Source organism: Pelodiscus sinensis, chromosome 1 (genome assembly GCF_052426305.1).
Source record: "Pelodiscus sinensis isolate ZL-2025 chromosome 1, ASM5242630v1, whole genome shotgun sequence".
NCBI lineage: Eukaryota > Metazoa > Chordata > Testudines > Trionychidae > Pelodiscus > Pelodiscus sinensis.
In genome coordinates this window covers 211,974,673-211,990,637 of record NC_143052.1, presented here as the reverse complement: position 1 = coordinate 211,990,637, position 15,965 = coordinate 211,974,673, and the positions used below count along the sequence as shown (strand labels likewise).

The 15,965-nt window shown below is 38.9% G+C and overlaps 1 protein-coding gene and 1 long non-coding RNA gene across 6 annotated transcripts in view; one reads left to right on the top strand and one right to left on the bottom strand.

Annotated features, from left to right (window-relative positions):
* SMPX (small muscle protein X-linked) overlaps positions 1-15,965 on the bottom strand; it is an 80,596-nt gene that overhangs the window by 63,821 nt on the left and 810 nt on the right. For 2 of the 5 annotated variants that reach the window (XM_006128754.5, XM_075913332.2), the window contains exons 1-2: positions 3,151-3,287; positions 45-104 (exon numbers count right to left, since the gene is read on the bottom strand). In XM_006128754.5, the coding sequence (XP_006128816.2) occupies positions 45-83 (39 nt within the window). In that variant the 5' untranslated portion in view covers positions 84-104; positions 3,151-3,287. Of the gene's footprint in view, positions 1-44; positions 105-3,120; positions 3,288-15,965 lie in introns of those variants that run through there. The other 3 variants (XM_006128755.5, XM_089774843.1, XM_089774847.1) reach the window with 3 other exon arrangements.
* LOC142823069 (uncharacterized) lies at positions 3,342-10,818 on the top strand. Its single transcript, XR_012898430.2, has 3 exons — positions 3,342-3,769; positions 6,327-6,393; positions 9,624-10,818. It is a non-coding gene; the product is annotated as an uncharacterized LOC142823069 (long non-coding RNA).

Here is a 15,965-nt window from a genome sequence, read left to right as displayed (position 1 = left end):
TGTTTTTATTTCCTGATATTAGAAATATAAGTACTAGCTCTTACCTGAATGGATCTGACATTTGAAACTGGCTGTTTTGACATTCTCAGGAGAGTGCCTTATCCCTGCAAGCAAAATGAGAAACCGTTACAGGCTCTGACATTCCGATAGCACAGCTTGATAAACTAGAACTTAACCCATGCTGCTTCTTGACAGGCATCCATTTCATCAGCCCTTCTACTCTCAGAGTCTCAGTTTCAGAGTTGCTTAGATACTCACTTCTAATACCTGAGGGAATGAGAACACCTGAGCTTCCTTAGTTAATCTTTCATAGCCAGAAATGGTGATACTGCTTTCACATGAAAAAAAATAGTGAGGGGAATCAGAAATTCCTAAGACATTAAGGACATCCTAGAATGAGCAGTAGCAAAAGGAAGAAGTTTGGGGCAAACAAGGGAGTGTTATGTTACCTCGTAAGTAGAGGTTACTGAATCCCTGAGTCTGAACCTGGCCTTTGCAAATGAAAATGTAATCCTGAAGAATGCGCATTTAACAAATAAAAATGTGCCCAATTCCTGACTCCCAAAGCCTTAAAAATCTCCCAAATCCATTTGTACATATACTATAATTTAATGGTATCTATTTTTTTCAAAGTCCTTCTTGGAAATCTTAAAGACACAGAGGACTTTTCCTTCAAAGATGTATATTTAGTGAGTTTTTTCAGCAATAGCTTGAGACAGAATTAAGTTATTAATTCTTAAGAATTAAGAATGGAGATCATTCAGATAAACATGGAAAAACTGATACTGACTTAATATACAAATTTACACGAGGTCAGTAGCTCAGTTCTACTGACTCTCAAGTCAATAAGATCAATAAAGAAAACGAGAATCAAATTCTACCCTCAGTTTCACTCAGGCAAACTCATTGGATTGAATTTTGCCCTTGGCTTTTTACTGTTTTTTGTGAGGGCTCTGTTTTCAGTTTGGGTAGGCCTGTTTAAGGATTTTGGGTCCAAAAATCCCATCATATAAATTATACAGTTCCAGGTGCTTTTTGCACTGTGATAGCCTAAAACCAGACAGTTTAAACAACTTTGGTGTGCATCGTGTTGTCTATTAGACTGACTTTCGTGGTGAAATACTGGGTCACTGAAGTCAATGGCAAAACTCCCAGGTTTCCACCCTTGCATTCATTTTTTAAAGTTGCTACTGTGCATAGAAAATAATTATTTTTTCAGATGACTGACAGAAAGTCTATATTGATGCACAATGTTAGTATTCAGTGATTGCATTTCAAGGATTATAAAAAACTACGAACCGTTAGAAAGATCTGATTATGGTTTATAATATAAAAAGGTGTAATTAATTTATGCTCTGATCTTTCCCCCTTTCTAATCACAATTTAAAATGAAAACAGAGGCAAAGGAAATTAACACACATGCACATTTTAAAATACTATAGGACTGCTTTAAACCACAGCAGCAATGAAATTACAGTGAAGACTTCCAGCGTATGGCAACATGCTCCCCCATCTCACGAGAAACAGCTGATATACACTTCCCTCAGCCTTTGGGTATACTTAAACATGGATGGGTTAGGAATTAGATTAAATCTTTACTTAGAATGTCTTTCTCTAAACCAAGCCATCTTATGTTTTGTAATATGCTGTGAGTTCCTAAGAAACCTGTGTTGAAACTGATTGCAATCAGACACTGGTTCCTAAAGAGAGATGTATGATACAATTGTGTAGGATTGCTTTTGGAGGAGGAGGTGATTTTTTCCTTCCAGTTCATGCTGCCCTCGTTATTGCCAGAGAAATCAGGACAACAGCGCACTGATGAGTAAAAATAGACAACCTTCTCTGGCTGCATTCCCTCCCCTTCTACTCTCTCTCAATTCACTTTTAGCATATTTACTAACCGTGAAATGTATAGAAATAAAACTTGACTGCCATGGATTAATACATATAAATACTTTTGTTTTGCCATGTATATCTGAAAGATATTCAGCAAAATACTGCGTTACCACATTCTTTTATTTCTGGCTTTTTGAGCAGATTTGCAAACATGAACAAATCACAGCTCAGATTGATTATCAGCTAAGAGTTTAAACCCTTTTGCCAGGCAAATTGTCTGACATACACACAGCCTTGTTCTCAAGCCTCTTTGACTTCCCCACAACTTACCTTTTACCTTTTATGGCCTGAATGTGAAGGCAAAACTTTGAAAGCAATTACATTCTTATTTCAGTTTGTTACTATTTAATGTCTGACTTCCAATGCAAACTTTTTTACTTTGTAGCGAAATCACTCATGAACAGGAATATTTGATAGGAAGGAATCAGCAGTATTTGTAAATGAGTTTAAAAAACAATTATTTTCTCTACTTCAGCTAAAAATAATTCCTGAGAGAGGTGTAGAAAGAGGTGCAGCTATGTGGACAAACTAATTTCTTATTCAATTTGCTTTAAATATAGTTGAGATACACGCGGCACTGTCATAATGTCCATCTTTTATAATCTTACTGCACATTAGAGGGGGGACCCAAACACTGAATGCTGTCCTCTTACCTCCTGCTGTACTCATGAAATCAAACACCAAAGGTGTTTTGGCCAGAAAGCTGCCGTGTGTTTTCTTATAAAAGACTTACAGGAACTACACCACTGTGACACCAAACTGGTACTGAGGAAAAGGAGAAAACCCCACTTTGCCAGACTCAAACTGACTACATTCTGCAGGCAAGTACAATTATACATAATGTTTTTGATAACACAATTGTTTCTTCCTCCACTACTGTTTGGTGCTACAGTTACAGTGGAGAAAACTTACCTTTCCACCGTACCCACTCCCCCTATCCCAAACATTTTTTTACCAACTGCAAGAATTTTTTAGAAAAAAATAAACATATATTGGTACAGTATACATGCTGCTACTGTACATAGATTTGCTTATGATGTCACCAAGTATTAAAGCAGCTTTCTGTTTTAAATCTTTTAAGATCTCCGTAGTTTACATAGCAGTAGCAAAAACAATCTGCACTAAACACATTCATGTGCTGCACAAAATGTTAAAATAAACAGCGACTTCAGACACTTCACAGAACCTTTCAAGTTTGCAAATGATACCTTCAGCTTAGCTTACTTATTTATTTATATAATAAAAGTTCCAAACCGTCAAGTGAGTATATACACTTCTTTTCGATGCTGAAAGAGACACCTTCTTCAGTGAGCTGAGATCTTGACTGTGATCCTTTAAATGTGTCTGAAATAGCTAGAGTGCTTTCTGCCTGTATGGTACTGGGAGCTGCTCAGAGTTGGAGTGGAACTGAGTTTAGAAGCTAAGTGTAAAAGCAAATTCCTGTCATAGCTTGGAGTTGTTCTCCCTAAATATAGATTTTGATACATCATGTAACTTCATTCCCTCTGCGACACTTGAACTCTTAAAACCAGGGTTCAAGTGTCAAGTAATAGCAGTTAATGGAACACACCTTTGGGTCATTTTTGCTGCCACGCACACTGTAGTTTTTGGGTGTTCACAGGAGCAAAGCACACAAAGGATAGAAGGCAGGGCATATCCTTAAACTTTCCCTATTCTGTTTCAGGCATCGCTTACTCAAGGTTATCTCTTTATCTCTGCACCAAACCAAGGACTGATTACAAAAGCATACTGTACATTTTTCAGCCATGTATATACACTTCTTAGGTGTTCACTAATTTTGTTTGCCTTAATTTTTGGGTCTGAAATCACAGGAAACTGCAAGTCCAGAGAAACTCTGAAACTCAGCCACCAGGTGAGTCCTCAAAAACAGAAGCACACAAAATTAATGGATCCTTCTGAAAGTGTTGGCTTTAACAAATATTTGTTAAATGTTAGGGATCTAGGTTAAGAAATACTTAGGTAGTACAAATGGGAGCAATCATTGTGACTAATACAATAAGTCCACTTTCTTTGTACTATTTCATGACAGGGTACTGATGTGAGCAATTATCCTTAATTCCTCTCCTAGGCATGTACATTAGACATATCTTGATCCTCTTTCATGAGAACTCAGATTGGTCTAGCCTCACAGTTGTGATTTTCACCAAAGCGCAAATTTTCCCATTAGTGCAGATCACGTATGAAGCACAAGAAAGATATCACACTTGTGTGACATCACCCCTATATTTACACTCACACGACTGCAGCCTCCAGTTCATCGGGACCTCGCGGGAACTGACATTCTTCTTCTCCCGTTATTTCTGCTTCAGCAGTGCCCACCATGTCTGACCAAAGACACCAATGATGAAAAGACAGCAGAAACTAAAGACAGCTGCGGCAGCAGCAATGCCATCATTTGCAGTATTGTGTCAGGTTGTGCTGCTGCTGACAGAATACACTGGGATGAAATGGCTTCGCCCTCCTTCCCCATCACAGCTCCCTAGATTTGTGCAACTCTGTCTGAACCTACCACTGCTTGGGACTGAATGCATTGAGCCTAAGCTGAAGTTCATAGTCACATGCAAATGATCTGAAAATATATAAATTAACTCATTACATAATTTGCAGAAGATATCACAGAAGAAGCTCACAAGAATTAATAGTTATGCATCCAGTTAGTTAAAAATATACACCTATGTGGCTGCAGTAGCACTAATGACTGGTACTGCACAAACCAATTTAAAAACAGATTCAAAGCACTTTTTTACCTTAACTATACTGAAATATTATATGTTTTATTGCAATTTCAGCAGGCTCTTCCTTTTCATTTGGCAGCCTATGGGAAATGAATTATCAGTTGGTCTCTAGTGCGTGCTAGGTACACAAAATGCTCAGTGCATATGTCCATTTGCACATGCAATTGCCTCACTGGAATGTAGAAATGGGTAGTTTTTAGAGTGTAAAAATTGTGGAGATTAACAATTTTCAAACTTAATTTGGACTATAGAGACATTTATAAACAGTTCACAGTTTGATTTGTAATTTTAAAAATAACTCAGCCAAATAAAAAGAAAAAGCCATCTGAAATTTCAATACAACAGTTAATATTCCAGTATACTTATTTAAAGTTGTTGCCACTTGGCTTTAGTTCTATTGTTAGAATGAGCTAAAATATTTTTGAGGACAGGTGATTTTTTTTAAACTTATAAAATGTAAAACTTCACAGCTATGGCTTCAGATCCATGGTTTAGTGCTCTGATAAAAAAAATGGCTTTATCCAGAAGTGGAGTTTTTTCAATATATTATTAACTCATAGCTTATGGTTGGTAGGGGATTGATACTGTTTTAAATGTAGCTTTACTCTGTGAAGTTGCTCTTTAAAATTTGCACTGTGGGCTATCCACATTAATTGCTTTAATTATTTCCATATTAAATGCATTCAGTTTACAGGTAAAAAGATTACTTTCTAACTGCCAGCCCTGTACTTTTATTTATTTTTATTTGATACTACAGCATATGTGCTACATATCCTCCTAAGATAGGAAAGTCAAGCAGTGCTATGTCATCACCAGAAATAAAGGCTCTACTGTCCAAATGAAACCTTTTCTTACACCTCTTCAATTCCATTTTCTTCAGATTATGCTTGGAGTGACACCGATATAGACCTATTTCCTTCAATAGATTTGTACATTACTAATAAATGAGAATTTACTAAACAAACCTATTGATGTACAAGAAGGAAGAAGAATCAAGTTCAGGTTCTAGCTGTGTTAAGTGCATTGAGATAAAAGGAGTAAAAATCATTAAAAGTACAGTTTGTCACTGAAGACAGAGAATGTCACAGCAGACTCGTGTAAGAAAGTGCCAGTTTTGCAATCGCTTTGAAGAGTACAGCCACAGATTTATGCTACGGGTGTATGCTAACATGTACATGCATCTCTCGTGTATGTGTAGTTGCTAATTTAACAAGTTGCTAATGATCCGAAGGAAAACAAAACATAAGAGCTGCCATACTGGATCAGACCATGATCCATCTTACCCAGTATCATATCTCTGACAGTGGCCTCTACCAGAGATTCAGGGGAATGTACAAAATAGGGCAATTTTAGAATGTTTCATCCCTGTTTTCAACCTTCCAGCTGTTGGAAATCAGAGATTTAGAGTTGCTTCAAGCATGTGGTTCTGTCCCCAATCATCCTGGTTAACAGTCATTGATGAACCTTTCCTCTATAAACTCATTCAATTATTTCATGAACATTGCTATACTTTTTACTATCATCCCATCCCATGGCAATGAGTTCCATAGGTTGAGTGTGCATTTCATGAAAAAATCCTTGTTTCTATTAAACCTTCTGCCTATTAATTTCATCAGGTGAGCCATGCTTTTTGTATTGTGTGAAAAGATAAACAACATTTTTCACTTCTTCCAGCAAAGAACAAGATTGTATAGATGCTTTTTTTAATAGATGGGATGACAAAAACTGCACAAAATTCAAGGTATGTCTGCACTATGAATTGATATAGTGGCATTATGATATGGTCTGTCTTCTTTCTATCCTTTTCTTACTAATTTCTTACTTACAGTTAGCCTTTTTGACTACTGCTGCACACTGAATGGAAGTTTCCAGAGAACTATTCATGGTACTCCAAGATTGCTTTCTTGAGCAGAAACAGTTAATTGATTTAGAATCCATCATTTTGTATATATAATTGGGATTATATTTTCCAATGTTCATTATTTTGCACTTGTCAACATTAAGTTTCCTCTATCATTTTATTGTCCAGTAATCCAGTTTTGTCATATCTCTTGTAACTCCTCGCAGTCTGCTTTGGTATAACTATCTTGAAAAATTTTGTATCATCTGCCAACTTTGCCACTTCACTCCCTTTTCCAGATCATTAATAAACATGTTGAACAGTACAGGTCCCAGTACATGTCCTCCAAAGATCCCTCTCCTTTGTGAAAACTGACCATTTATTCCTAATCTTTGCTTCCTATCTTTTAACCAGTTACTGATCCAAAAGATTTTCCTTCTTATCCCAGGACTATTTATTTTTCATAAGAGACTTTGAGAACGTAACATCGGAGGGGAGAGGAGGGAGAGGTTAATGACAGACTTCAGTTGTGCCTGTCAAAGAAATGTCATTTGAAGAAAGTAAATGACTTAACAATGCATCATGTAAATCATACAAGACATGTATTCCAGTTTTCCCACCCCTCACAAATGTTTAACTGGACAGGACAGGACAGGACAGGACAGGACAGGAAAATCATTTTCTCCTGAGTTCTTGGAAATTATGCCAAAACATTAAATAATAGTAGAGGGTAATATCAACAGTGAAATACATACAATAATATGGAAATAATGATTGCCACTGTTTAATGTACTAATGAAATGGAAATCATAAAATATTATTCACTTAATGACTCATTGTTGAAAATACCTTTTTGAGTTGACAAATGTCATTCTGTCTCTCTCCGTTTTTTTCCAAATTGAAAATTGGTGATTATTGTTACAATCTGTTCCACAAAGAAATAATTAGCCTTGTATTAAGGAGAATGGTCTCAATAGACACTGCCAGATGACCTTGTTCTAAATCCTGAATTTCTAACATCTTTTAATAGCTGTGTTTTTATTATCAAGATTTTATACCTGTACTAGGTTTTTACAACCACATTATGAAGGTAACCCATATAAATCCTAGAATATAATAGTCTTTACCAGATATAATATACAGAAGTCATATGGTCAGTTGCCTCATACTATTTGTGCACAGCAATAAAATCTCACCAAAAATATTTTGATAAATTGAACCATGAGGCTGTAGCACAAACCAAGGAAAATATAGCCATCCAAACTGACAACATAAGAAGAGGGGTAGTGAAGAGATTAAAATACATATACTCATTGAAAACAATGTGCTGGTACCATAAATATCTTCTTTAAAGCACTCCAGTGATTCAATATCAGCATAATTTCCTAAGAATGTTTTATACTGGTATTTTTTTAAAAAACTAGGCATAGTTTACATCATGTGAGAGGATGGGCTGTATACTGAAAGATGGGCTATATTTCCTATCCAAAGATAACAGAACCTGAATAAGAAACTGCAAATATTAAGCTGCTTCATTCAGCTACATTTGGTTGTGCTACCTTTTGAAGTACAGCTGAATTCTCAAAAGCCAGCTCTCTTCAAGGAGCTGAAGTTGCTATTTGAAAAGTGATTGTCATGATATGAAAACAACATTTCAAAACTACAGATTTATACTAACTTTATTTGTTATGTCTGTCAATATTATGTCAACTGACGGTCAGAATTTAAAGCAGATAGCTAATTGGCACAGTCCCTGTACACAGGATGGACTTGTTGCATAGGTATTCAAGATATTACCATGGCAAAATTTGAACTAAGGCCTTGCCTTCACTAAGGAAAAGGTGTGCTCTTTCTCTGAGTTAGCTAATACATGGCAATTATCACGAGATAAAATCCTAATGAAAACAAGATAGTTTGTAGGTTTCACATAAATTAGCAAGTGAGGATAAAATATAAACACTAGCTCCATATCCTCTAACTTGCTGACTCATGAAAACTGCAAACTTGTTTTCATTAGGACTTTCTCTCATAGTGGTAAACTTGAGTTAAGAACACACCTTTTTTCCCCAGAGACGATGCACCCTAAAATCCTCAAAATTCAAAGCCAATAGACCTGTGTGACTATTTGAAAATCTGTTTGTACAATTTATTAATTTCATGTGAGATTATGAAGTTTATATGAATCAAGCAACAAATTCCATTTTGAGTGTGTGGGTTAATTGGATTCTCTTTGCCTTCCTGTTAGACTAAAATGTCAATGTGAAATAGAGTGTAGCTGACAACAGTTGGTGGATACATTGAAATGGACTGACTTTTAACCAGAACTAGTTAGTCAGAGGAGAGATCACCTGGCAACAAGGTCACCTGCTGGTAATGACCAGGAGATCATATGACGGTCTGGAAGGTTATAAAAGAACAGGAACTGATTCCTATGCTCTTTGGCCACTTTTTACCAGCTTAAGCTGAGTAGCCTGATGAGACAGTTGCCTGATGAGACAGTTTGAAACCTACCTTCCTGAACATAGACCCTCAGGGTACCTAAGGGAAAGGTGAATTAGAGGGAGGGGAAGTACATATGTTTGTTATTTTTGTAAAGGTCTGTGTATTTCTCATGTGATTGAGAGCAATAGTGTGTGTGTGTGTGTGTTATGCTAGCTACACCCTACCACATGGCCCTTTGAAAAAATAATTTAGCAGGTTCAGGCCTTAGAGCTCAAGGAGGAAATACATTGAAGCTGCACAGGGATCATGATGAGACAATATTGGTAACAAGAGCTGGGGCAGAGAGACTGCATAGTCTAAGTTCTCAGGACAGACAGGTTGCTAGATACAGCAGGAATTCTTAGCTGGTTTTGTCCCCCTTGAGATCACCCCAACATGCAAAAAATTCTCTATGGTCCACTTCTGCCACAACAGCTGTTTGCTGTATATAAAAGCCAGGAACAGTGTTAAGGGATATGAAGTAGGGCAATTGCCGGAGGCCCTATGCACGAAGCTAAGTTGCTCAGGCTTCTATTTTAGCTGCTGGTGGGGGGAGGGAGGCTCAGGCCTCAAGGCTTCAGCCCTGTATGCCAGGGCTTAGGCTTTCTGCCTTGTGTCCCAATGAATCTAACACCGGTTCTACTTGGCAGACCACCTGAAACCTGCTCTTGACCCCCAGAGAACCTCAGACTCCTGGCTGAGAACCACTGAGATACAGGATCTGCACTTGAAGAAGATGATGATGATGTCACCATTTAGCGTTATGTTTTGAGGCCTGTCATTTAGCCTATTTGAGATGTAATTCAAACAGATTTTAAAAACCAATTTTACTGAGTTGTTTGAAAAGTCCAACAAGAAAGTTCCTGGTGTTTGTTTGTGTCCATATTAACTTTTGTAAGCAGATACCTGAAACATAAGCAAAAACTTTGACACTATCTTTAAATCAGTCCAGAAAGGTTTTTCACCCTGACACCTGAAATTCAACTCACAAAACTGTGTCACATCTTCTCTTTAGTTTTATGTAGCAACATAAATACTCCACATTTATTTTAAGAAATCAGTTTAAAACATCATAATATTCTATATCTGCTTAACTTCTATTATTTGAACATCTTTCAGACATTAAGACATTTTTATTTACAATATAAGCAGGGTAAGTGAAATGGTGGATAGTCTTCCTTTTATTATCTAAATCAATCTCTCTTGTATACCTTTCTGTAGTGTGCCGGTCACTGTGGCGTTCATCTTGTGCCTTGATTTCCTTACTCTCTCTGTTCTTGTTTCCTTTTGCTCCCTGCCCACTCCTCATTCAGCTCATCTAGCTATCCCTTTTGTATTCCCCCAAAACAAGCCTTTGTTCATGCAGTTCCCTGTTCCTGAAAACCCCCCTTACCTGAGCCCTGATCCTGCAAATATTTATGCATGTACTGTAAGTCCCAGGGGATTATTCATATGTTTAAAGTGTTTATTGGATCAGGTCACAAGGTATGCTGTGACTCTGCCCTCCTCTTAAGACATTTATCAAACCTCCCTTCTTTAAAAGATGGCAATAATAATCTAATCAATATTTGCTCCAATCAACTCCAGACTCCTTTTGCAGACCTCAAGCATCACGCACTTACTTGCCCAAGTCACCTCCTGATTGCATCATCTTCATTCTACTCTGTAAAACCGTTCTGTGCCCAATTCAGCTTTGTTTTGTCATATCCTCCTGTTGTTTTCAGCTGACTTTGTTTGAGCCTGCAAAGTGCTCAAGTCAGGTACACTTCATCACTTGTGCAAAACTCATTATAGGAACAGGACCTTCGCCTGTAAGGCTACGTCTACACTGGCCACTTTTCCGGAAGGGGCATGTAAATTTCACTAGTCGTCGTAGGGAAATCCGCGGGGGATTTAAATATCCCCCGCGGCATTTAAATAAAAATGTCCGCCGCTTTTTTCCGGCTTTTAAAAAAGCCGGAAAAGAGCGTCTACACTGGCCCCGATCCTCCAGAAAAAGTGCCCTTTTCCGGAGGCTCTTATTCTTACTTTGAAGTAGGAATAAGAGCCTCCGGAAAAGGGCACTTTTTCCGGAGGATCGGGGCCAGTCTAGACGCTCTTTTCCGGCTTTTTTAAAAGCCGGAAAAAAGCGGCGGACATTTTTATTTAAATGCCGCGGGGGATATTTAAATCCCCCGCGGATTTCCCTACGACGACTAGTGAAATTTACATGCCCCTTCCGGAAAAGGGGCCAGTGTAGACGTAGCCTAAAAGTATATCAAGGGAAGGCCTTATTTTTTTAAAACCTCATCTGTATTTATGGTAATATATGAATAATAAACCTAGGCAATTCAATAATAGATCAAAGCTGAAATGAATAATCATTAGAGATGTAGATAATTAATCTCAAGATAAATCTGTTATTTAGAAGTTAGTTGCTTATGACACTGACACTGAGTGAATTTGTTTTTATTTTTATTCATGTATTATGTTCTATTTTGTATTTACATGCCCAATTATTTTTGATTAGTGCTATTATGCTTTTGCTAAAAGTCTCTCTAACATAAGTATAGTTTCACATAGGTTTAGGTTAGGGTGAGCAGACATCCCATTTTTATGGTAATATATGAATATTATTATGACAGTCCCTTATTTAAACCCCCCTAAAATTGTCTATTCTTTCTTAAAAATAGGAATACTCTCCCTTATTTTCTGTCTGCCCATCCCCCAGCATTGACAAGTCCTGCTGTAGGCTGGATCTCTGCTTGCCAACCGCCTGCTCACCAACAGTGAGTGTGGGGGGAGGGAGGGTCAGTGGTTAATAATGGGGGTGGGTATGCAAGGCTGGTGGCAGGGTGAAGATGCAGTGTGAAGTGCTGGCCACTCCCCCTGCAGGTCCATCAGTGCAGCCCCCACATGTGAACCCTAATATCTTAAAGATAAGAAGATAAATGAAAAGGATCTAACTACAATGTATTTCTATTTAACAGGGTCTCAGTCCACTCAATGTTAATTTGAATATTTGTATGATTGATTGCTACTGAACTCAAACATGAGTACTTTTACCAGGTGTCCTGTATTCAGCATATGGAAATACAGGTACCCTAACTTAAGTAGTCCTGAATAATGACAGATATGTGCTTCTGTGGCATTCATGGAGTCATTTTGCTTTTTCCATATGCCTCTCCAATTGTGATGGAATTGGAGCATGGGAGAATTCTGGAATTCCACTCCAGGACAGATAAAGGCTTGACTGACAATTGGGTATATTCCAACAGACGGTAAAGAGGATCATCTAGCCCCACTATAATGTGGCACTCCCATATTCTTTATGGAAATGTGCCTATAATATGAATGTGTAACATGAATATGCTTCATGCAAAATATTGCATGTAATCTATCATTAGAAAGCTTGTAATCTATTGAATGTGTCTAATTTATTTCTGGACATATATCATTTCTGTATTTAAAGTTAGATATATGAAGTATAAACATGTTTACTGGGAAATTCAAATCCTGGCTTCATTTGCAGTTTCGGTATGTCTAATTTACATCTCTCGAAAGAGGGATGTAGTCCAGACATACCCTAAATAAGCAATGCAAATTGAGCTACATCAATTGCATATCTTATTTAGAAATAGGGAGCATCTATACAGCACTTATTTCGAAATAGAGCACTCTTCCTCTAACTTTCCTTATTCCTCGTACAATGAGGATTACAGGAGTTGAAATAAGTCCTTCAGCTTGACAGTGTATTGACACGATTTCAAAATAACTGCCTGCTGTGTAGACATGGACTAAGTTATTTCAGAATAGCACTAGTTATTTCGGAATAGCGTTGCAGTGTAGACATACTCTTAATGAGCAATGACAGTCCAGGAATTTAAATATTAAAATGTATACCTACAGAAGACCATTATATTGACTTGCTGTTGTGGAGCGTGTTCCCAGTGGAAGCAATGTTCAAAGGATCCCACCCATAGGCTGGATGTTGAGCCCTGCATAAACCCAAACTGCTCCATGGGCCGCAAAAAGGCGGTCCATGGGCTGCATGTTGAGTAGCCCTACTCTATGGTATGATCAGCACATCAGGTGATAGTCTCAAGGGGATCTCTGTGACTGAACCCATCACACCTTCATCTGTGCCCAAAGCCTCAATCTATTCTAAAGAAACAGGAATTGGGTGAGCTTTGCTTTTTGCTCACAGAAAAGTTGATATCTCAAGCACAGCTGCATTCCGCCGAAGCAGCAATTTACAACTGGCTTTTAAAGACAGTCTGTATAAAACAAGTCATAGTCATTCAGCATAAAAATCAAGCTAGTTTTTTAAACTTCATGCCTAGGGCTAGTAGGTGCTATAGAAATACATCATCATCATCATCACTCCCATAACTGCATTGGGGCACCATCACTGAGGAGCACAATCCACAATTTTTCTCCTCCCCTGATGATTGTTTGGCAATGCTTGAGTCTTTGAAGTCTGTTTCTGTCTACTCTTTTGTGGTGTCAATCCATCTCATATTTTGTCTAACTCTTCTTCTCTTCCTTTGTACTGTTCCTGGGAGGATGATCATGAATAGGCCAGATGATCTTGTATAGTGGTTGTACTGCTTCAGCTTGCACTTCTTCATAGTCACCAGGACATCTTCATATGACCCAACACATTGGTTGATGATGTTGCAGACCCCTCCATTGGTGATGTGGTCAAAGTAGGAAATGCTCAAGATTTTCTCTCATCTTTACTACCTAATTTTTCATTCAATTCTGCCGTAAGGATCCATGTCATATTCATTTACTTCATATTACACAATTGATTTTTGTAAGAGTTCTGACCAAATACTTTACAGAAGCCAGAATGCAAACCCCTGCCTCCTCTGCAAGTCTGCAAACACAAGACATAGACAATGTCTATCCTATTACACCATTTTTAATTCTAGCATAGAAATAATAAAATATAAAATGCAACCATTTGCTTCCATGACTGTTCTAGAACAGTCTCAATATTATGACAAAAAAGGGTTCAGTTGTGCCTTCTTGTCATATTAAAAATACTCACTGAAATCACAGTAATAAGAGGGCAATCAGGTTCAGTGTTCAATTCACTCAAATACCTTCTGCATTATAGGAAGCTCCCTCTTCTGAAGAAACCAGCAATTTTGTGCGTTTGTCTCTATTAAGACTTCTGTCTGTGAGATGTACAAAGTGTGTTTTAGGAACATTCTTTTACTGCCAGAGTTCTAAGCCATTTTCACAAACAGTATATTATCGTTTGCAAAATGAGCCTTAAAACTATAGTACTGTTCACAGAAGCCTTTTATAGACCCAGTCCTGCAAACAAATAGTAGCAGGCACAGATCTTATTTACTGGAGGAGATAATCCTATATATTTTATTAATGTATTCTCAGAGACTAGCCTGGGACTACATAATTTAGGTTTATAGTTAATGCATTTTTGTGCATAAGGATAGTAGAATTTTCCTTTTTAACATTGTATGTGAGTGCAATTAATATAACTAAAGCTGCATCATTGCTACGTGTAGCTAGTTTTCAACTGAACATACACAGAAATTTAATATACTGTGAACTACAGAATAGCTATAGCCTGCCACTGTTAGGATTACCAGATGGGTTTAAAAAAAGATACCAGACAACATCATCTCAGAACGGGATGGGGGAGAGGGGGAACCAGCCGGAAGGGGAGTAGAGCTGGCTGGGGGAGATCGGGGGGAGGGGAGGAACCGGTCACGGGAAGCAGGAGTGGCTGGGAGGGGATTAAGGGGAGTGGAGCTGGCCGGGAAGAGGTCTGGGGGAGCAGAGCTGACCAGGGGAGATTGGGAGGGAGGAACCGACCAGTGGGAAGTGGGGCTGGCCGGGAGTGGGTCAGGGGGAGCGGAGCTCGACGGGGAGATCACTGGGTGGAGAGGGGGAACCGGCTGCCAGGAAGCAGGGCTGGCTGGGAGGGGGTTGGGAGGAACAGGGCTGGATGGGATGGAACCGCCTGGTGGGGAGGGGGGCTGGTCCAGGCGCATGCAGATCCTGGGGTGCTGCCCGTCCCGCGCATGGGTGGATCCATCTCCAGGGATTCCATCACACCCCGGCCCTGCCCCCACTCCCCACCCCACTGCATAATTGTGTACTGACTGGCTGGTAGACACGCTCACACAGCTTTATTAGTCTATAAAGGGCTACCAGACCATTTGTTGTTTTTTATGTTTTTAAGTTTAATATTGTAATAAAAGGCAAGCTGAGTCCACAATGTGGTGTGAAAGGAACTGTCAAGAAGACAACAGTGGGAAAAGGCTTTGTTTTCAAGTGCCACGCTCTTTAACTGTGGCAGGGAAAAGTTCTCCTTCCGGAGCCTTTCCCCACTGCAACGAAAGATTCCAGGAACAGGGAGCAACTGGAGACTTTACCAGAATCTTTCCCTATATAGTCTACTTGCCTAAGCAATGCATTACTGTTGACACTGCTATTTGTACTATCCTGGGGGAGAGTGCAATATATGCATTCTACATACTACCTGAAATACAGGTATGTCCTGAGTTGTAAGTAGGTTCTCAGACCTAACTGAATTTGTATCCCAAAGAAGAGGGCCTCTCCTCTACACACTCCAGTAGGCAACACTGTAAGGCTACGTCTACACTGGCCCCTTTTCCGGAAGGGGCATGTAAATTTCACTAGTCGTCGTAGGGAAATCCGCGGGGGATTTAAATATCCCCCGCGGCATTTAAATAAAAATGTCCGCCGCTTTTTTCCGGCTTTTAAAAAAGCCGGAAAAGAGCGTCTACACTGGCCCCGATCCTCCGGAAAAAGTGCCCTTTTCCGGAGGGTCTTATTCCTACTTTGAAGTAGGAATAAGAGCCTCCGGAAAAGGGCACTTTTTCCGGAGGATCGGGGCCAGTCTAGACGCTCTTTTCCGGCTTTTTTAAAAGCTGGAAAAAAGCGGCGGACATTTTTATTTAAATGCCGCGGGGGATATTTATATCCCCCGCGGATTTCCCTACGACGACTAG